At 35.8% G+C, this 22,011-nt stretch overlaps 3 protein-coding genes across 9 annotated transcripts; all 3 read right to left on the bottom strand.

The window, feature by feature from the left end:
• Nucleotides 1-377: 377 nt before the first annotated feature.
• Nucleotides 378-4,004, bottom strand: cd8b (cd8 beta). Of its 5 annotated transcripts, none has more exons than XM_058758406.1 (8): nt 3,866-4,004; nt 2,614-2,679; nt 2,329-2,513; nt 1,785-1,871; nt 1,609-1,695; nt 1,261-1,294; nt 858-910; nt 378-757 (listed from the first exon to the last, which is right to left on the bottom strand). In XM_058758406.1, exons 1-7 carry the CDS (start codon nt 3,970-3,972, stop codon nt 892-894), a joined length of 585 nt encoding a protein of 194 aa, XP_058614389.1. In that variant the 5' UTR covers nt 3,973-4,004; the 3' UTR covers nt 378-757; nt 858-891. The 5 variants fall into 5 exon arrangements, with proteins under 5 accessions (XP_058614389.1, XP_058614390.1, XP_058614388.1 ...); XM_058758407.1 differs by adding an exon at nt 3,023-3,090 and having other exon boundaries at nt 2,329-2,679; nt 3,866-3,942; XM_058758405.1 differs by having other exon boundaries at nt 2,329-2,679; nt 3,866-3,997.
• Nucleotides 4,005-5,301: 1,297 nt separating this feature from the next.
• Nucleotides 5,302-13,053, bottom strand: zmat1 (zinc finger matrin-type 1). The gene is made up of 7 exons (XM_058759365.1): nt 12,803-13,053; nt 11,171-11,277; nt 10,984-11,073; nt 10,772-10,904; nt 10,417-10,677; nt 10,104-10,194; nt 5,302-9,475 (listed from the first exon to the last, which is right to left on the bottom strand). The coding sequence occupies exons 1-7, from the start codon at nt 12,930-12,932 to the stop codon at nt 8,521-8,523; spliced, it is 1,767 nt and encodes a 588-aa protein (XP_058615348.1). The 5' UTR covers nt 12,933-13,053; the 3' UTR covers nt 5,302-8,520.
• A 485-nt stretch (nt 13,054-13,538) lies between these two features.
• entpd2b (ectonucleoside triphosphate diphosphohydrolase 2b) lies at nt 13,539-20,003 on the bottom strand. 3 transcript variants are annotated; one of them, XM_058757911.1, is made up of 9 exons: nt 19,752-20,003; nt 17,259-17,376; nt 16,927-17,077; nt 16,032-16,191; nt 15,590-15,817; nt 15,186-15,455; nt 14,988-15,107; nt 14,298-14,432; nt 13,539-14,132 (listed from the first exon to the last, which is right to left on the bottom strand). In XM_058757911.1, the coding sequence occupies exons 1-9, from the start codon at nt 19,986-19,988 to the stop codon at nt 13,923-13,925; spliced, it is 1,629 nt and encodes a 542-aa protein (XP_058613894.1). In that variant the 5' UTR covers nt 19,989-20,003; the 3' UTR covers nt 13,539-13,922. The 3 variants fall into 3 exon arrangements, with proteins under 3 accessions (XP_058613894.1, XP_058613895.1, XP_058613896.1); XM_058757912.1 differs by lacking the exon at nt 19,752-20,003 and adding an exon at nt 18,125-18,238 and having other exon boundaries at nt 13,540-14,132; nt 17,224-17,376; XM_058757913.1 differs by having other exon boundaries at nt 13,544-14,132; nt 17,224-17,376; nt 19,752-19,891.
• Between the last annotated feature and the right edge of the window lie 2,008 nt (nt 20,004-22,011).

Here is a 22,011-nt window from a genome sequence, read left to right on the forward strand (position 1 = left end):
ATTTTACTGGAGTTTTGTGATTTTTAGTGGATGTTTCAATTCATTTCTCCTCAAATTCTAACAGGTTTCCTAGCAGAGTAACTAACCACAGGTGTATTTCACCACATTAACCATGAACATGTATGTATAGGTAGTCTATTGCCCTGACTTGATACTTCAAGCTAATTAGACTTTCTGGCTGTGATCACACAATATCAAGTGATACAGTTTCATAACAAGAACGCACACGTTCAGAGAAGGAAACTTGATAACACCCAAACACATAAACCAACACACCCTCAGATATGTAAGACGGGGGACACCATAAAACCCTACAAAACAAAACAAGTGTCATCAGAGAAATAACCCACTCAATAATACACTCATTTAATTTGAACTTGATTAAAATAACTATTTAATGAGCATAACATGAAAGCATAAGACGACAGCATAAAAAGAACATCAAAATTAGAAAACTGTACATTCAGTTACAAATTAAGCATACTGTACTGGCAAGAACAAAACTCAAAGCTCGTTTAAGACAGCTGAGGTTAGTCCAAGTTTAGAGTGAGTTCAGTTCTGTGGTGATCCTGGTGCTATGTTCTGCTCTGGTTTAAGTCAGAAGACACTGAACACTGAACTGTAAATTTAAGTTATTGTTTTTAAATACACACATTTTTTACATTCTAAACCCCAATATATTTGATATTTGTGAAACCATGGCAAAATTTCTGAGACATCGACAGGTCCACACTTTGGAGAGAAAAAAGACCACTGCCTGCAAATGAACAAAAAAATAGAGATTATTATATATAAGACAGACTGTATTTAAACTTTTTAAAGGTAAGTCATGTTTTAATCTAAATGTAGATGCTTACATTTGTTTTGACATGAAGAGTGTGTTCTTCCACCTCATCGCAACTGATTCGTCCTATGGAGAAAATGACACAGTATATTTTTTAAAATTGTTTAAAAAATGTCTTAAAGCTCATGATACTGTCAGAAATAGGCTAACAAACTATTTAAGTTTTTATCAAAGTTTTTCTGAGTCTAACAAGTCGAGCTGTTGAAACAGAACCAATGCAAATGCATATGTAAAGGACTTTGATGCGAGACACCAGTGTCGCAAATGAACATTGACACATAACCTTCCCGTTTATTTGCTAATTTTCATGTTTGAAAGGCCAAAAGATCATAAAAAATATAAATTAAATTGCTTTTTAAAAAAACACTGAAAATTTCATTATATACAACAACAGGTTGAAACATTTCTCGACTCACTTGGTAAATCGATGTCTGCACTTCTTAGGTAGACCTGTCCCAATATATAAAAAATAAATAAATTATGAGGCAGACTTGATGTGCATATGAAATTTTAAATAATTTCACTTTTATTATACAGTAAACTGTTTATACTGTTACTAAACTATAAGCACTGTGAGGTAGAACTTCAAAAACTCTCACAATGGACTTCTGAACATCTGAAACTACGTATGTGAGATTAAACATGTCACATGGCCAAACTGAAGTTGTCAAGTTCTTTCATTGACCACTGTGATGTACCAGTATGTTACAAAGACATATGCAAACTCTGTGTGTGTGTGTGTGTGTGTGTGTGTGTGTACTCACGACTGAAGTAGTAAAGTGTGCCAGCAAGTGTAACGGCCAAAAGCAAAAGAGCACCAATGCCCGGCCAAAGCACTGATTGTTCACAGCCTGCAACGTGATACAAAGAAACCAATTAGACTAAACAATATGAAACAGCACAAAATCAGTAACATCTAACAGCACGTCTCAGTCTGTACCTTTAGGAGAGCTGGGGGGTTTGCAATTACAGATCCTCTTGGGTCTCTTGGTCGTGACTGTTGGTGGCTGAACTGTCGGAGGATTCACTGGAGAACAAAGAACAGAGAACATCAAGACAGAACATATAAAATTAGAAAATTTTGCACCCACAGTGTTAATTGACTTGACAACCAAGTCAATTAACATGAACTTTCCAGACAGGTCAAAGCTGCGTAAACTAACAGAACTCTAGGATTCTGAAGAACACATTTTCTTGAACACTTCTATTTCAGTCTTACTACGTCTCCTATTAGTCATTTTGAGCACCATGAAAGACATTAATGTGTATATTTGGAAACATCTCCAACTTAACGCCAGGTAAAGATCCTCACGTTCAATGCAAGTGTGATTTTACTATCATGACTCTGTAAACCAACATTAGGTGTCTCAGATTCATTGCTTTGGTCTTCTTGACTTTTTTCATCCTAAAATTTTCGTTCACTAACACCATTAAAGAAAAAACAGGGTAGGGGACCAAAACAGAGAAAGAGAGCGCTGCTATACCTCCAGGCATTATGTAATATCCAACAGGCATAACATTTTTAGTTTTAAACATGCAGGAATAGAGGCCCATTTCATCCTTCTGTAGTCCTGTTATACGCAGGGTGTAGACCACCTTCTGTCCGGAGGACACCGAGCCCTTGAAACGAGTGGCGTTCAGGTTTTCTGCATGTTGCTCTCTGCCAGCGCTGTTGACATACAAGAGGAACTGAAGAGTCTTTGTCCTCTCAAGGTATCGGTACCAAAAAACCTCCTGGCAGGAGTGATCTGGACATTCACAGGACATACTTTCCGAGCCGTTGATTTTGACGTAGAGAACAGACGGCGTAGCTTGGAAGGTGGGCAGCACAGCCGCTAAAGAAAAAAACAAAGAAAAAATCATAAGTTCTGCTTTGTTCGTTATGCACATTTTAATTTTTGGGTTTACGACATAGTTTAGCTACTTCAATTTTTTAGGCATATGAATGGTACCTATTCAAAGGGCATTGATATACAGTATTAAACCAGATATTTTTTACAGCTTCATTTTCAATACAGAAAGTACAACAGTAAAAGATGACAGGTTTAAAATAGATTTAGAAACTGTGGAACAAAACAGAACAGAAAATGCTGAAAGTCCCTCTCACAATACAGAACTAGATACACATAAGGCAGTAATTTCCTTGTTATGTAAGAATGGAAACCTGAATAGACAGACAGTATGCTTATGGGCAATTTGTGTTGTCTATATCCTCTTGCAAAATAGTTTTCCTCTCTTATCAGTGCCTGGGGGGAAAAAGCACATGTTTTTGCCTTGACACTTTGAGATATGCTTATGTGGGCATAGATTCATATGAGATCCAAAATAGGTTGAGAGCGTGAAAGCATGACAGCGAATCTTTAGTGAATCAGATTTTAGTTGCAAACCGATTTTTTATTTAACACTGACTTCGACATGTAGATCATTCTGGAAAACCAGACAAAACAAACAAACCAGAGCGAAAATGTTTAAATAATAAAAAAGAATAGTCAGCATTTTAAGAATATATGTATTAATACATAACAATATTTCTTTTACAGTAAAATATATTTATATGCAAATGAACAAGCTGTTATTCCACACTTTCCACATAGACTCAGTTATTGGATTATCTGGCTCATAACACATTGATAAATATCGGAAAACTTTTATATATTATCAAATGTGAAAGCATTGTGTTAGCAAAATATACAAACACTTACATCGAATCCAAACATTTTAAAATGCAAGAAATCTCGTAATTGCCTAAGGATGCAAATGTTTTTGGGCCTACAACGTAGCATCGATACCTTCACACTATGTTATTTTAAAAGATTCTTTAAAAATACCATCTTTGCAGGATGACACATCAATTTATGACAGTATTCGAAAAAAAGATATAACAGCAATCATCAATTTACTTTGACTTCTGCAGATGTACTCACAATACTGAGCTCGTATTACTGTATCACTTAAGTTTCAGGTCTGAACACATTAAAAGTTTGACAGCTCTTAAAATATAATGCAAAGGAAAGTTCTTACCTGCCATCCATGCGAACAAACAAAAGCACATGCAGGAGAGGGTCATCCTTGGGCGTCTGTGTGTGAGCTGTCAACTGTGTGTCTGTGTTTTCCTTTCTGTTCTTCATGTGTCACGCAGAAAGGAGGGCCTGCAGTGTGTGGGGCCAATGAACCAATTACTGACAGCCTATCAGAATATGACTCAAGGGGAGAAACAGAAGAAAACATCAAGGAAAAATCAGGAGACTTTTCGGAAATACACAAATTTCAAGTTTCGTTACCAAGTAAATAGCAGCTATTGACTATTTTACACGCAAAAGCATTAAAAAGTATGATTTTAACAAACCCTCTGAAGTACAAAGTCATCTTTCAGCGTGCAAAGCGAAAACATTTAGGCTGATTTTCTCAATCCACTATTGCTAACATATAAATTATGATGCAATTCAGCTTTTTTAAATTATGTTTTAGAGTCATATTCAGAGAGTAGAGTTGATTTAATAGACATTTTGAAGACCTCAACGTATATTTTAACCAACACGTTGTTGGAAAAGTTAGAGGTTTAACGGCTTTAAACTGATGCAGTTAAAAATGCAAGCATATGTGAACTCACAAAAGAGATCTACACAAACTGAAAATCAATTTCAATAGCTAAAACGTCACATTTTTAGGAAAACCCACTGGTCATTTGAATTATTTGTGTAGTTCTCGTAAAGACTTTGTTCTTCTTTTTAATCTGAAACAAAACGCACAGGTTTGCTGAACCCCAAACGTCTTTCTTAAAATGATCTTTAACCCAAATGCAGGTGTGTGACCTGAGAAACACCTGCATCTGTCCACATAACACAACAGCTGGCACTGTATCAAATCAAACACAAACATGTAATATAAAAACACTTGTGATAATTATCAGGTAAGGCTGAAATTAATCACATATTCAACTAAACACACTGCCAATGCTGATAAATTAATGTCTATAAAATCACTTAATTAACCAATACCCACATTAATACTGAAAAAGCACTGACAGTGGCATATAATCAACAATATTGCACTGTGGAAAACAAAATGTCACGTTATGCCCTCAATATGTGTGCCATAAGGCTCTCCCAGATATCTTCTTTTAAATGTCTTAAGTTTAAATGCTGATTAAAATATTTACATCAAAGTACAGCCGAAACAAGTTACAACCACTTTGGATTTAATTACTGATGAAGAAAATTGAAAATGCATTAAAAGATTAAAAATTAGATACATAAAAGATACATAAAATTATATAAAAGTTATTATTTTTTTAATATTTTACAAATATATATAAAAACTTGTTTGGTATTATATGGACACAATTGTATCTGCTCAATACTGGCTGAATTAATAATTAGGTCAAATTAAAGAAAAACTAAAGCGCTTAAAGCTTAACCCAATAAACCATAAAAAATGCATGTTGGAAAACTTTTTTTTCCACACAATGTAAAACCGCTTACTGCAATCACATATCGATAGAGCAGATCATATTTAGTTACAGATACAATTAGTTCATAATAATTAATAAATAAATTAAGGTTTGTTCATTAATATGCACTGAAAATTCCACCCTAGCATTACAACAGTAACACCGAACAACCCTGAAGAACAAAACTGCAGGCCCGCAAAGTCAAATTGTTGGTTTTTATTCAGAAGCCCAACATTTCTCAACTCGCTTAGGCAATCTAAACAAATAAACGTGCTTGTTTTCCACTCCACGTTCTAGATAAACTGCACTAATTAAGTTTTTGAGTGTGTGGGACTCTGGAGCCTGAAGCTCAGAGGGGCTTGTGTGGGAGTTTTCGAGCCGAGGTGTTAAAAGGTCTCATTCATTGGCCCTCGTCTCTTGAGGAGGGCTAGAGGGGCTCATGGGCCCGTGGAGGGGTCGTGAAGAGGGGAGGATGTGGGAGACGCACACGTCTTGGAGGTCGAGGGTACGACAAAGACACAGGGAGCCGAACCACACGATTCTTTGAAAACAGGAGATCTCAGGGGGCTCGAGAGAATGCTTTAGCGCGACTGTCGACGAGTTTGTGTCTACGGAGGGCTTTCAACTCTGCGGTTACAAAGACTTGGAAAAAAGTTCATACAGTTCTGAAGTACAAAAGCTGTGTGAGAAGCTACAGGTGTTAGATCCACAATTTAATACAAGTGCATTTGAAGATCAAAACATGTTTAGTAGAACTACACACATTACAATTCATCATGCATGCAAATTAAAGGAATAGTTCACGCCAAAAAATTGTTACCCACCATCATGTTGTTCCATGTATACTATATTACTTAGATTTTTTTAAATTAAGCAAATAAGTATATTAGAATGATTTCTGCAGGATCATGACTGAAGACTGAAGTAATGGCTGCTAAAAATTCAGCTTTGCCATCACAGAAATAAAAAAATAAAAAAAGAATACATTTTAAGGAACCGCTCTTTTAAATGGCAATAATATTTCACAATATTGCAGTTTTACTGTATTTTGATCAACTTAATGCAGTCTTGATGAGCATTAAAGACCTCTTTCAAAAACATTTGAAAAAAAGTTAATTAACCTTTTGACTGGTAGTGCATAACTTATTTTTCCTGTTGGACACAAAAGTAGAAATGTTGAAGAATGTACTAGGCTACTCTATTTTATATAGAGAAAGGGAATGGGGATCCGGCATGTCTTTAAAATGACAAAAAGTCACCATAAAATTGTCATAAATATAAGTATCATAAAATTATTATAGTCAATTATAATTCCAATTGTGCATCCACATTTTCAAATTGGCTTGAGACTGGAAATCGGAAGATGGATAAATGGATAACATCGATTTCAAACCTCATGTTCTAAACCTATGCATCTAAAGGCACCATATTTAAATGAGTGTGGAGACTGTGACTGTGTTTATGACACAAAAATACATAAGGCTTGGAATACAGTGCAAAACTTTTAAGATGTTTTTTTCGTCATTTTTGTGCTAACCAGCCCACATCCCCATTTTCATGAGTTTGGTACGGCATTAGAGCTAGTAAATTACAAAATGCTAATTTTTGACTGAACCATCCCATTTTACATGCGAATGTGAAAAAGGACACGTAATTCATGCATTTTCAAGTATGATTTCCTTTGAAACACATCCACCTTCTCCCACGATCTGCATGCTCCCTGAGCGCTCAGAAAGTGATCCAAAAGTTAGTTAAGGATTCTTTAATGGAGACATTGGAAATCTGCTTAGCAGCACAGTCATTAAATAAACGGATGATTGCATGATTGTGATAACTCACAAAAAAGGAAATGCAGCTCTATGCAAGAAAGAGGTCAAAAGAGTAGCAGTCGTGTCCTCATTCAACTCTTGCACCTGTTAGACCTGCAAACAAAAATATTCCAGCATATGCTGCATCAAATGAGCCTGGCATCACATTACTGTTTCACACAAACACAGAAATGCAACAAAAACAAGGATTGCAGACCGAGCTCTTCTGATTCAGGCAAATGTTTACAATATGCAATATTCTATATTCTGACAACTCTTCATTTTCTTTTCACTGTTCATTCCTGTTTTCATGTCTTTCTTGAACACAGAGAGATTAAGCCTGAAAGACGTTTCTAGCAGATCCACAGTGTAGTGTGTACGTTTGCAATCAACGCCCCCTTGAGACTAAGACTGGAAATGCTTCAATTAAGTCAGAAATAAAAGTTCATGTATAAGAGATTTTTAGAAAAAGTTCAACAATAAATACTAAATCTATGCTGATATAAACAGTGGGAGGGGTTTATTTGATCAAAGCATGAAGCAAGTTGAAGGACACATCCACATGGACATGGTGGATGGCTCACGTAGTGTTTTTGCATCACACATCAAAAAGTATAAAGCAAGTGATTTCTCCAAGAGAGAAGTGCAGCTCTAGAGACATCCTAAAGTCTGTAGTCCTGAGCATTTCAAGGAATGAACATTTTCATCATTTGCTCACCCTCATGTCATTCCAAACCTGTATGCTTTCCTTTCTTCTGTGGAACACAAAAGGAGAGGTTTAGCATAATGTTCATGTTGCTCTTTTCCAGACTGTGAAAGTGAATGAATGATGTTGAGCTCTAAAAGTGACAAAAGCACCTTAAATATAACAGTTAATTCATAAAACTTGTGCAGCATAAGTCTTTTGAAGCCAGTTTTTAACAAACGCTGTAGTTTCTTGTAAGTCACGTTTCTGCTCACAACACAGCAGCAAGGTTGAATATGTGGAATTGCAGCCAGCAATATTTTTAACCAATATTTTCAATCAGTTTTGATCTGTAACCAAAAAACTTGAAATATAGTGCACCAGTCATATTGACTTCTACTTTTTTTTTTGTCATTTTTGGAGCTTCTGTACACATTAATTGCATTGGAAAAAAGCAGCATGAACATTCTTAACATCTATTTTGTGTTCCATAGAAGTCATATGGGTTTGAAATGAAATAAGGGTGAGTAAATCATGACAACATTTTCACTGTTGATTCCTTAAAAAGGAATTGAGAGCAGATGATTTTCTGTATAAAAGAAATGCCTTTACAGTTCTTCAGAAAGCATAAATAGTGAAAAGGGCCCAGAAGATTTCAGCAAAATGCTTTTCTGGGGTCCCATGCAGTTTTATTAGAACAATACTGACAGACCATCATCGAAAAAACTACAGTCTAAAAAACACCAAGAATCGTCTCATCCCAGAGCCTTTCCTCCTCTGTCCTGTTGTCTTCTTGATTCATCTTCTCTTTTCCTTTTTTCTTCTCTTTTTTGTGTTTGTGTTTGCCATCTTTTGTTTCTGTCCTGACCTCTACATGTTCCTCCATTTTTCCCTGTGGTTCCTCGTGCACTTCAACCTCTTGTTTCTCTAAGAGTTCCTCTTCTTTTCGGCTCTTTGCATGCTGTCCATCCCCATGCCTCCTACTTTTCTTGCTTGCTCTTCTTTTACTTCTGCTATCCTCGTCTTCACTAGAGCTCCTCTCTCTTTTTCTTTTCTCCTTCCATTTCTTTCTATCATCTTCTCCTTCTACACTTCCCCTCCTGTCTCCCTTCCGGCTCTTTTTCCTTTCTCCTCGTTCCGTATCAGACCCTTCCTCCTGGTCTCTTCTGCTCTTCCCTCGCTTTTTCATCTTCCTCTTCTGTTTCCTCCTCTCTCTGCTGTCGTAACTGCTGCTGCTGTCACTACTGCTGCTAGTGTAGGAGGAGGAGTCTGAGAAAGGGGAGGAGCTACATGACTCAGGGCTCCTCCCTCTTTTATACAGGTGACCTGGTGGGAAAGGAGGACGGGCATGGGGCATAAATCCCGGCCGATAGTGTGGGACAGGGCCTCTCATGCCAAAGCCAAACTGATTGACCTGAGACTGGAATTGTGGGTGCCACTGAGGTTGAGGGAAACCAGGAGGCGGAAAACGTGGCACCAACTGGACAGGATGAGGCATCTCTTCAGCTTTCTGTGGACCTTCTTTCACACTCTCATCCAGACCCTTGCTTGCTTGTCCTATGGTGCCCAGCCCTGCTTTGGGATCCAGTCCCCGGGCCTTCTGCACCTGGATGTAGTCAGCCAGCTCATCCTGGAAGGAGTCGTACACTTTCTTCTGAGATTTGCACAGTTCCATAACTTTCTTCTCTCTAAGGGCAAAGATTAATGACATCTCACTTATTATTGCACTTATTATTGAAAAAAATGGCAAGTAACACACTGAAATTAAAAAAACTAAAGACTAAAATGGTATTTACTTGTAAAAACTATTCTTTTTATTTACAACTTTAAAAATTATTTTTTACAGTGTACACAAACATGTAAAATGCAGAAATAACTGCAGTATGTACAAACAAAAATTTCTCTAATCTTACATATTTGCACAGAATAAACAAATATTTTAATAATTGTAATATATTTTATATTAAATTAAAAAAAAATAAAAAGGTGAATTTATGGTGGGGTTTTGTCCATGAACACACATTTAGAATGTAAAAAAGATTTCATTTTTAAATTTTCATTCTAAAAGCGAAAAACAAATCCTGCACACTATCTATGCAAAAGGTATCAAAATATTTATTAACGACGTTTCGGTCGCATGACCCTCATCAGGAATTTTCAAGCATCACAAAGTAAACCACATTTAAAAAAAGATTTGTGACCAATCTCTGTAAAGATCCATTGATTAGTAAGTTAGATCTAAGTAAGATCCAAATTCTAGTAGCTGTAACAAAAAAGGCATCAGATAAAATAACGACTGAGAGCAACGTCACTCACTTGACAAAGTGTTTGTTTCCCTGCATGTGTGCCTGGTACATCTCTAATGAGCTGAGTGTCAGGCAGCAAATCGGGCAAGTCAGGGAGCTCGCTGTATGTGTGCGTGAGAGAAAAACAAAATAGTAAGAGAAAGAGGGTATAACAACAACAAAAAATATCAAATGTAAAATATACTCAAACATGAATATGTAAAAACCACAAATGATTTTTAATATCATTAATTAATAAAATCAATATAGGCATTATTGAATAAAATTTGTCATTAATTTTAACATTTTTAAATTGGTCAATGTAGATATATTTTAACGCATACCATGATCTGACTGTTCGCCCATCTGATCCAGCATCTCTTGCCGGGCCTGGTTCCGCTGATGTTTTCGGCCGCTGTAGTGCTGCTGGGCGACCAGAGGGTTGTTAAAGGAAGCGCTGCACAGTGTACAGTACTTGTTGGGGTCACTGAGATCAACCTCTTGATCGCCCAAGTCAGAAGTGTCCTTCTGCTCCAGACTGATCTGATTCTGCACAGCAGCCTCTGATGGGAGGACATCAGGAATTGTGGATTCTAGGACGGGCGCTGAAAGTTGAATATAACATAATAGTGTTATGACAGATTTAGCCCACAATGGTGAAGAGTCAACCCTAACAGTCCCCAGTTTGATTTTACTCACCTCCAGGAGGCAGAGGATTAGTTTTTCTCATGTTCTTTGCATGAACTTTGCCTTCATAGTGTGACTTGGCCACAGTTGGAGAGCTGAATACCATGTTGCACAGCTCGCAGAACTTCTCTGCAGACAGACCTCTCTGTAAAAAATCTGAATTATTATATATTAACACACACTTAAAAGCAATTTATGCATATTCTGTATGATCTGTTACATACCAAAAGGCCTCCACAATCTTGGCTCGGCTTATTTATTTTAGTGTTCTTGTTCTGCAAGTACATCCTGACTCTTTGTGCATGCTTTTTCCCCTGGCAACATTGAAACCAATGTTAGAAATATGACTGCAGCCTTTTGAGGTTGCCTGAAAAAACTTGATACAGTTGCATGAAAAACAACCTCACAAACCTCATAATGAGAAACTCTCTGGGACTCGTAAAGCAGGGTTGCTTCACAGACGTGACAGAAGTTATCTGTCAACAAGCCTTTGAGAAGACCACTATCGCTCTGAGACCCTGCAGAAAAATCAAACATTAAAAATAATGTAAAATAATGTTTACTGTTTGAAATAATCTTAACATAATTTTGTGTAATATAGCTGATGTGGTTAGTATAGACATGATCTCACATGGCTCATTATTTTTTTTACAAATCTGATTTTCACACAGCATGAAATTTATGATTAGAAATAGGTTGTAGATACACTGTGAGGCTTTTGGTAAAACTAGTCAACAAGAAACAGACAGTACTGTACCGTAGCTCTTAAAAATATCAGCAGCCAAATTGCCATTTAATGAAAAAAGCTAAAATTTGTTCATGAATTAATTCTAACAAAAATCGTTGGACTGAACTAAATGTGACAATTTATACACAAATGGTTTTAAAGAGAAATTCATTCTGCTTAAATTTCATGAATGATGCCCAATGTGTGCAAGCAAAGCGTACAAGTAATAATGTTTTAGGTTGTTGTGGTGCAAAAAAGCTATTTTAACAGAATTAAGAACACATTGACAACTATTTCATGTTATGCCTGATAACTAATAATTGACCCATATTAGAAATCTGTTATAAAAACACAAATCCAATAAAAGAACAATAGTTTTAAATGTTACAACTGAATCTAGGCATCGGTACATCATAATGTAAAATCTAAATTATTCCAATTCATTTAATTTTTTTAAATAACTAATAATATTAGCCCAATAAATGACATGGTCTTGATGCTGTGCACACCTAAATAGCCAATTTGTATATTATTTTAATGAATGCCACGCAGCAATGTACATATATCTAAATGAGAGAGCTCATTATTGTAAAACGTACCAAATATACCTGAATTCTATTATTTGCATAAGTTTAAATTCGGTAAGGCTGTTTGTTCCTGAATGTGTCATTGTACTATCAGCTCAAATAATCTAGTTACCAATATGTTACAAGTCTGTGGATACTAAAATTACGTAAACACATAACTATATTAGCATTTATTAATATGTATTTATTTGTACTACTGTCTAAAAGAACATAAACATCAATTCTTATAAATTTGACACTAGGTTTTAAAAAATATAAAATGACACGGATTAGTCAGAAATAAAAACAAACAACTTAAAACGCACTAAAACGTTTTGAAATGTCTCGAGCGAGCTGTTACTTTCTATAACAATGGCAATGGAGGATTATTATGAGGAAAAGGCATTCGCTACCTTGCTAGATTGTTGCTTAATCGGCGAATTGGTCTATTTACACGATGGTATGATTCATTAACTCCACGTTTTGTGTCTTAACGTGTATTTTCAGCCGATGAACGATGACAATCGACTTAAAAACACATCAGATTGTTTTAAAAAGGGATTTTTGTGGTGGTTGTTTAAGATGAATATTGGGTACTAATATTTAGCCTAGCCTAGCTTGTTGACTTGCTAAGCTTTATTATCACCCATGAATCCATCTCAAACAACTCAAACACAAGCATTCGATGCAAATAAACTTCACATGACTGCATTTTTGAAGTTTTTGAAGGGTTTCAACTGATAGACTCACCTTCTTCAACCTGAGAAATATTGGTGTTAGTGTTTTGTACTGTTTCTGGATTGATATCGTCTGTATTTTTGATTTTGTCTGTTTCCGCACACTGCGGAGAACACGATACACTAGCTTCAAGCTCGGACATTTTTTTAAACCTGGAAATAAATCAAAGCTGTAGCAGATTAAGCTAAAATGCCAAAGAGCTCTACATGGCAATGGCTAAAATATGAAGGGAGGTGATATGCGCATGCGCAGTAGGATCACGTTTCTTTACGTGCCAGCCACTGAATTACGCAGATGCTTACTGCCATCATCTGGTGTTTCTATGTTATTGTGTTAGTAAATTAAAAAACCTAAAAATAAATCTTTGTGTTATATTGTAGGAAGCAAATATATCATGGTTTACCATAATATTATGAAGCCCGCAATTATAAATACAATGGTAAAAGTTTTTAAAAAGTTGTTAATACTTTAAAATTTCTGTCATTTTGCCGGTTTAACAGTAAGCTAACTTTAGAATCTATGGTAAAAATCTACGGTAAAAAATAAAATATGTCTATCTATTTTTTAACATACTGTAGTTTGGTTTTGTATATAGCCTACTTTCTTCAGTGACTTGCATCAGAAATGAATTCAGCTTGGTAAATTATTAACTTTACAGTTTTATTCCTTCAGTCTGAGAAATATTTGAAATGCTGTGAATTTCTTATTGTACATTAACTGAAGACATATGTGAACTGGCCAAAGAAAAACTAGAGTTCTGGATCACTGATCAGAAATCATCGAAAGTCCTCATCAAAAAGACATATATTTCCTTTAATAAAGTTGATTAGTGTATCACACAAGATAAACAAAGAAATTTGCTGTAATCTGTTAACACAGTAACATTGCTGAGATTGTACAATAGAACAGTGCTGGAATCAGATAGTATACCATTTATTTAGTGTTATTCATTTTGTGCCTCAATTTAATTTCCTAACTAGTTTTGATGTCTTTCGGTAAAATTTGTCATTGGCAAAACAAACAAACTTTCTGTTAAATTTGATGCAATATTAGCACAGACAGTACAGTATGAATGCATTATTCATGTAAACATTTAATTTTTGTGGAGTCTGTCCAAACACATAGCAGTGAGCTATGAGACGCCTTCATTACTCCTTTTCCTCCGAATCACTAGGAGAGCCATGTAACAGAAGGTGGCAGTGAGGAGGACGGTTAGGAGAATCAACAAGCCGATCCATGCTGCAGGACACAAGCCCTTCCTGATGCCCGCAGGTTCCTCTGGAAGAAGACTGCTCACACTGAGAATATAACCCAGAGCCCAGCCCACAGACGCCTCAGCTGCCTGTGACATAGTAGAGACGAATGTGTGGTTTTGCATTTTTGTGTACTTAGTTCACATGCACACAATTTGCATTTTATTCAGAAGCAAACTGTAAAATTATTTGTTGTTAAGGTTAAGGTGGTTCTGTGATGTACAAGCATATGAGTATAATTTTGATAAACTCACCTTTTTCTGAAAAGCAACATTTTGGAAAGAATGCTCATCAAAGTTATAACCCCTAAGCATCAGCACTTGTATATACACTGCAACTGCACAGTAATCCTTCAGGTATTTTTTCAAGTCAGGAGCTTTCTTGGTCATCTATAATAAACAGAAGATATGGATATGAATTTTTAAGATTTACAGGACTTCAGAGATGCAATGCAGCATGTTTATACAGTGTATTTTAATGATAAACACAAAGACATTTCTTCACATTATTCATAAAACCTGGCTGGAAAATATCCAGTTAATATTTGAAATCAATATTATTAAAAATGCTAAATATTGTGTGTGTTTAATTTTTTATTAAAATTGATTTCAGGGTGAAATATCAATTGGTCCTAAAAATGTATAAAAGTAATTAAAATATTAATATTTGACTATAAATATCAAATATTTTCTTTCCAGTTATAGACCAATTAAGATTTTAGATCAGTGTCATTATTTTCATGACAATTAAACAAATTAAAAAAATAAAATCTAAAAAACGTATTACTCCGATGGGTGAAAATTCAAATATTTAAATTGTAAAGTGCATAATGTTTCATACATCCTGATAGCTTTTGTTGTATTGGCTTTGATGTATTCTGAGGCAGCTAAAACGTGCATTAGTATTTTATTAAAAAAAAAAAAAAACACATTCACAAATTCTACCTCTTCTATGGTCATATTGCACACAGCTTGGGTAGCCTCCTCTAGCTGAGCAGAGGTTCTGATGTTTATCCCTGTACTTTGCTGGAGAAAACTGTGAGTGAAGAAATAGGCAGAGAAGGCCTAAAAGAAAGACAAATACATAAGATCTTATTCTATTAAACTCGTATGTTCCACTTTGTACGTTTTTTGGCCTCTCACCATGAAGCCCCCGCTGATGTTGGGCTGGAAAACTCCATTAAAGGAACACTGAGAAAAGGGGCAGAACTGGAAGGAAAATATATTAGAAGTGTTGCCTAGGCAGCTTTGGTAGTCCCCGGTGCCTTCCACACTGATCCAGGAATGAGGGTTGTAAGGTTCGGGTCTCTTAGACGCTGTACAAGGCGAGTCAAACACTTGCTCCAGCTTGAAGACATCGGTGAAGTCAGATGGGTAGCAGGGATGGTACACTTTGCTAGTATTACCCTGCGACTGAAATGAAAACATACTAGATGAATGTAAACTGTGACAGGACAAAAACAATTCACTGAGAAGTCACCAACACAAAAATAGTGTCTACATATATACAATGAGGTATTATTGATTTGTGATACATAATGTCATACTTCAACCAGGTAGGCCAGCATCTGGCGCAGAGCCTCTTCTCTACCATAACACAGGTAACTATGCGTGTAGAGGGAATATTCTTGCCCGTAGAGACGCAAGGTCATGCTGTTCAACTCATTCTCAACTGTCTCTGGGGTCTCAAAGGAGATCTGTGTGGACGCCCCACCTAAATCCAGCGCTCCGACTGTTTTTCTGCCAGAGTTAAGCCATCGGCCCACATAGCCATACTGTATAGTGCGGAAATGAGCAAACAAAGACAGAAAATGGCCACTAGATGGCCCAAGCAGTTGAGAAACCAGTAAAAATACTGTGCCATAAATCAAAACACTGGCTTAATGTTTAGATGTCTGTGATGATAATAAGCAACAAGGTTTAAGGATAATTAATTCATGGACAGTTTCACTGACAAGAAGAGACAGACATACTCTAACAAGAAAGCACCTTTATGAAGTTTTCAAGGAGGTAGTTGACAGTGACCCAACCGTAAACCCCCTCTTCTTGACCACTCAAAATTACCGCTCCTCGAAAGTTAAAAGGAAAGGATCTGATTTTTTGTTTGACTTCTTGAAGAATCTGAGATGCTTTGTCAGGATTGGTCATTCTGAAAAATAAAAAGATGGAAAAAAAAATGTAAGGTATTTGGAGGTTAATGAAAAAAGCAATCAGCCAATGTCCTCCTGGCAGAATTGTTTTTACTACATATAAAATATTCAGAGCCAAAACGGACAATTAAATGTATGAATTTGCATTAAGATTACATAAAACCAAAAAGCACCTGTAAAAAACTTTTCTCAGAACTAATTTCTCTTTTCTAATTTAATAAACTGGTCCCAATGTAATTCAATTTTTGTAAAGATCAGTTCTCCTTAGGTTTATTTATTTATTTACATTTTTATTTTGTTTCAGTAATTTTAACATTTTAATTTTGTATTTTTAATTTTTTTTTTTTTTTAAATATACTCCTTTACTAAATATTTTACTATTTTAACAGAGAAAACCTGAATCTTAAACACATATGCAGGGTGAAAAAGTGTTATATGCCAGAAAATATATTGCAGAAAAATCAGGCTTGACCCTTCAAATCCTATTAAAGCTTTGCATCTTTGCAAATATCTTTGCATATTGTTGTTTCTGTGTTTGTGTTTATCTATATGAGAAATACCTTTACCATTACACTGCCTGAAAAATTATACTACTTCAAAAAGATTAACCAGAAAATGAGACAGCCAGAAAGTGTTTTAAGATAGGATGTGTTCTTTTATATGCGGCCTTTGTATGCATAAAACGATTCAATACTACATGTAGCAACATACGTAGGTGGAAAAAACACACTCACTTCAGAAGTCTCATGCCAGCAGTAGCTCCTAGATACACAGGGGTGCGGTGATGTCTTTCTGGGGGAATGTCCCGCATGGCCTGCTTCAAGCACGCCTCAAGGCTGTGGGCCGCTGCACCCCGCTGCCCAGCATAACTAGAGATTCCCCCTCCTACACCAAAGAAACCCAAGACACAATAATTACATCCATTTCTATATTTATTAAACTAGACTGAAATATCTTATAGCAGAACATGCATATTGATGCTTATTTATTTATGCTTTAGATGTTTATGTATATCTCTACCATTAATCTACCTGAAAATGTTAAATATTTCAGCAAGTCATTTGACCTTCGACATGACACTCGCTGTGCTGGGTGACCACGCCTGTGCCATTTAATTTGTCCGCCGGCCATCTGTAGATGTACAAGGCAGTGTGTGAGGAGCCAGCATCCAGCACAACCCCATACTGAAATGAGAGAGAGAGAGGCAAAAAAAAAAGTGTAAAAATTTATATTCAAATCTATGTGATTAGAATGTATTATCCTCTGTTTTTATCTCAAACCGAACCCAAAGTTTTGGTAAAATTCTAAAATTTTCATAATACAATGAGAACAACATGTTTTAACAGTGATTTATTAGCAGAAGCCACTGTAATCGCATATTTTGAGATAACCATCATATTTCAAGTACAATTTCTTCTAAGATTTTGTACATATGTGACCCTGGACCACAAAACCAGTCTTTAGTGTCAATTTCCCGAAATTGAGATTTATACATAATAAATATATGAATAAATAAGCTTTCCATTGATGTATGGTTTGTTAGGATAGGACAATATTTGGCTGAGATACAACTATTTGAAAATCTGAGGGTGCAAAAAAATCAAAATATTGAGAAAATCACCTTTAAAGCTGTCCAAATGAATTCTTAGCAATGCATATTACTAATCAAAAACAAAGTTTTCATATATTTACAGTAGTAAATTTACAAAATATCTTCATGGAGTATGATCTTTACTTAATATACTAATGATTTTTGGTATAAAAGAAAAATCTATAATTTTGACCCATACAGTGTATTTTTGGCTATTGCTACAAATATGCCCCAGCGACTTAAGACTGGTTTTGTGCTCCAGGGTCACATATTGTGTGTTTCCGTGACCTGTTACACAGTTATTTACCCATGGCTCCCAGGGGTTAACATGTACCTGTTACCTGAAGACACACTCCTGGAGATGCAATTCCCAGAAGTATCTGACATAACAAACTATCCTGAGTCTGCATCTTCATTTGTTCCATGGTTCCGAACAGGAACAAAATGACCATTCTCTATGTTTACCTTGTGAAGGCTGACTAAATATACTATACCTAGTTATAATGTAATTTCAGATACTAACTTTTACTTGTAGTTCAGGATGTGGCCTTCAGCTTTGATGTTGCTGTCTGTAATCCAATGATTAGAAATGGATTCTTAAATATCTGAGGCAGGACTGAATATTAGAGTGATTAATTAAACATTATTCTGTGCACAACATATTAGTGTGTACTTAAAACAATGTTTCTGTGACCAGCTTTCAGGCTTTTTATTTGTCTACAAAAGCAACACAATTCCTCTTTGTATCATTTGCCAAAATCTTCCTTCCCATTAACGTTAGCTAGTTTTAGCCAGATACCTTACTAAAGCACAAGATAACATTAACGTTCTGCTTGAGCAGATGAAAATTGTAACTTAATGAGTGTATGACAACCAGAAAATGAACGTTTTTGTATTGGGGTTGAATACTTAGGGATATTTTGCTCTGTTTTGTTTGGATTCAAGAAATTTAATAAAATAAATTATATTGACCATCCTCTCAGGATACCTGGAATCAATGTTACAAGTACCCCAGGCACATCGTTTTTCCATTTTTGAAGCATAAACCCCATAAAACCGATGCGAGCTTCGGATCTTCCAATGGTTCTCTATGGCGCTGAAACCTAAACATGTCCGAGTTCCGCTCCCCGTGCAGCTGATACTCGACTGCCATTGGCTAGTCTGCGTTCGAGGGGAGGGGCTTACCGATAGGTCGATTAGGAAATCCTGAAAGCGGAGCGTCTCGTGCACTTCGGAGGCGTGGCCTTCCAAGTCGGTGGACTTCGAAGTGTGTGCACTTAACTTTCCCACTAAACATTAGACGTCTGACGGATGTGCAGGTTATGTCTATATTGCATCCGTCGGTCCAAGACCAATTCTGCACGTCTACACGACGTGCAAACTAGGTCCGCTATTTGGACGTCTAACCAAGACCCCATTTGGACGTCAATATGCAGTTCAACATTTGGACGTCGAAGGCATGTGCAGAAAATATCAACATGGTTAATGAATATCAATATATGAGGAGTCTGCACAGGCCTAGGAATATCATTTCATCCTGATCTATTCAAGTGTTTTTATCTATTTTTGTTTAATACTTTGTTTTACCCAATAAAAAATGTGATTTACAGATTGAGTTGAAGTCATTTTCTTCACAGTTGAAATATTTTATCATGTAATTTAAAATGTATTGAGCACCACATAAAATCATCAAATCAGGTCAGGTACAGGATTCCAAAAACAATTTTTAACTTAAGAGATGGAGTGGTTTGAAAGATGATTGTGCATATTAGCATATTAACTTTATCCAGAGGAATTAATAAAGAAATATAAATGGGGCCCAGTCCCGACCCACAAAACACATTCGGTTAATCAGGATACATTGTGTAAAATGCAAGTTAGTTCCAGACGAAAAATAGAGAGCAAGAGAAAGAACACAAAATAAATAATTTTACATTTTAATCAGGACACAGAAGTAATAATACTTACCATGTACTGTGGTGGCTCTCTCATTTCACGTATAGATACAGTCAGGAGTAGAATAGAAACAATTCCAAACAGAAAGAGTGCCGCTGAGACGACAAACTTAAGCAGTTTATCCATCAGTAAAGTTGGGGTTTGCCTGGTGCAACTGATGGTGCAGGAACAAGGGCAACCCCTTTGCCCACCCAGTTCCTTCACAAGAGAACAGACGTCTCTTGTATAAAGAAGCCCCTCTATAGCCATTTTGCAACTTAGCAACATTAACCATTTCTTTAGAATAATAAGAAAAAACAGTTTTGCAAGTGTACATGTTTTATTGTTAAAAAGACTATTTGGAAATATAGATGCAAAATAGCTGATGTTGAAATAACAATTGCTATAGATTAGATTCAATATGTCCTGCACTAATTACAATCGTTTTACAGAATAAGGGAGTGTTCCAAACATTCCTAAATCTTCTTCCATTAGCTGTTTAAAATGTGACTACTAAAGGTGCGTCAGCTAGTGCAGCTGACTAAATAGAGTCATTCTTATGCAGCAGGACTAATGCGATGGAGACCAGTTTTATTTACAAGGTTTCTCTTCTTTCAATTTCCACTGCATCTATTCAAAAGCTGACACAGACAGCATGCTCTGAATAGGATAATTCCTGCCAAGAACAGAGGCACTTTGCATTTACAGGCCTACTTTGTATTCACAATGCACTACTCTACATGTGGTAAGAATTTCCTGTTTGGTGTTGAAAAGGGAGGAGAACAGTGTGTGACATCATCTACATTTTGGGGAGAATTACTGTCCACTTGAATGCATGAGCAGTAATGCTTATTTTATGACAAAACAGAATGACTAAATTAAGGCCACACATCCAGATCTTAAATTGAATGAGGCGTCAAAAATATGGCAAATGTTATGTTTTTGATTTACTGTTTACAATACAGTCTGTTCAATAAAAGCGCGTACTGAGTGATATTCTGATCTGTGTATGTTTTGCTTGAAAGGAGAATTAACAACATTTCTCACAAGACATTTATGTTTAAAAGATTCACAAGCACACAAAGCTTAAACAAACCCGGTTTTATGAAAAGTATTGAACTTCATTTCAAGCTTCACTAGATAAATATTAACGGATTGAAATAAATGGATAAATACAGTGACTTTGCCAATTAATATAGGCATAATTTTCAGTGTAATGGCAAACCTAGGAAATCATTTAAATAGATACAAAACTAGAAGTTCACAAAGTGAATAACCTGACAATGTGAATAATTTCCCTCTTAAATCACACATATAGTACACTCTGGAAATTATTTCAGTTCATCAAACAAACAAAAAAAGAAAGAAAAAAACAAACAACAACACAGCAGCATAACATATAAATGCATCCCAGATGAGTGCAACAAATATTAAAACCAAAACAACAAAATGTGTAACATCTCAGTCCTGCTTGTCCAGTTCTGGTGTGGTGTTTTGATATATTGGGAAAATGGGCTCTTCATGTTGACACAGGTGCCAGACCATTATACAATAATAATTCAGCAGCAGGAGCAGCATCATGATAACCAAAGCCAAAATGACCAGAAGGGCCACCACAAGTCTCTTTCTGGTGCAAAATTGCTGAGATGACCAGTGGTCACTTTGGGAACCCTCCTCTAGTGAGTGTTTAGGCCTGAACTGTGTGGACAGGCAGTGTTTAATCCATGTCCCAGCAGGAGCAACAGGTGAAAATAAGCATGCCCCTCTCTCCCATTGTCGCAGAAAGAAGATCAGCTTCTTGAACACAGAGCAACTGTCACTACCACCTGCTAGCCAGTGTCTGAAAGAAGAAAAATTCAGTGGTCATATGGATTAAGCAGTCTAGTGCAAGTAATAATAGCAACAACAACATCAACAACAAAAATAAATATATATTTTTGTACACACATATATATATATATTTAGTGCTGTCAAACGATTAATCGCATCCAAAATAAAAGTTTGTTTACATAATATTTGTGTACTGTATATATAAATACACACACATGCATGTATATATTTAAGAAAAATGTGTTCCAGTTATATATTAAATATATTTATATATGATATAATTTATATGAATAGAAATATATACATGTAAATATTTTCAGAATATATGCTGGGTGTCTTTATACATACATAATTAATATACACAGTACACACATATATTATGTAAACAAAAACTTTATTTTGGATGCAATTAATCGTTTGACAGCACTATAATATATATATATATATATATATATATATATAA

The sequence above is a fragment of the Onychostoma macrolepis genome, chromosome 21 (assembly GCF_012432095.1).
Source record: "Onychostoma macrolepis isolate SWU-2019 chromosome 21, ASM1243209v1, whole genome shotgun sequence".
NCBI classification, from domain to species: Eukaryota; Metazoa; Chordata; class Actinopteri; order Cypriniformes; family Cyprinidae; genus Onychostoma; species Onychostoma macrolepis.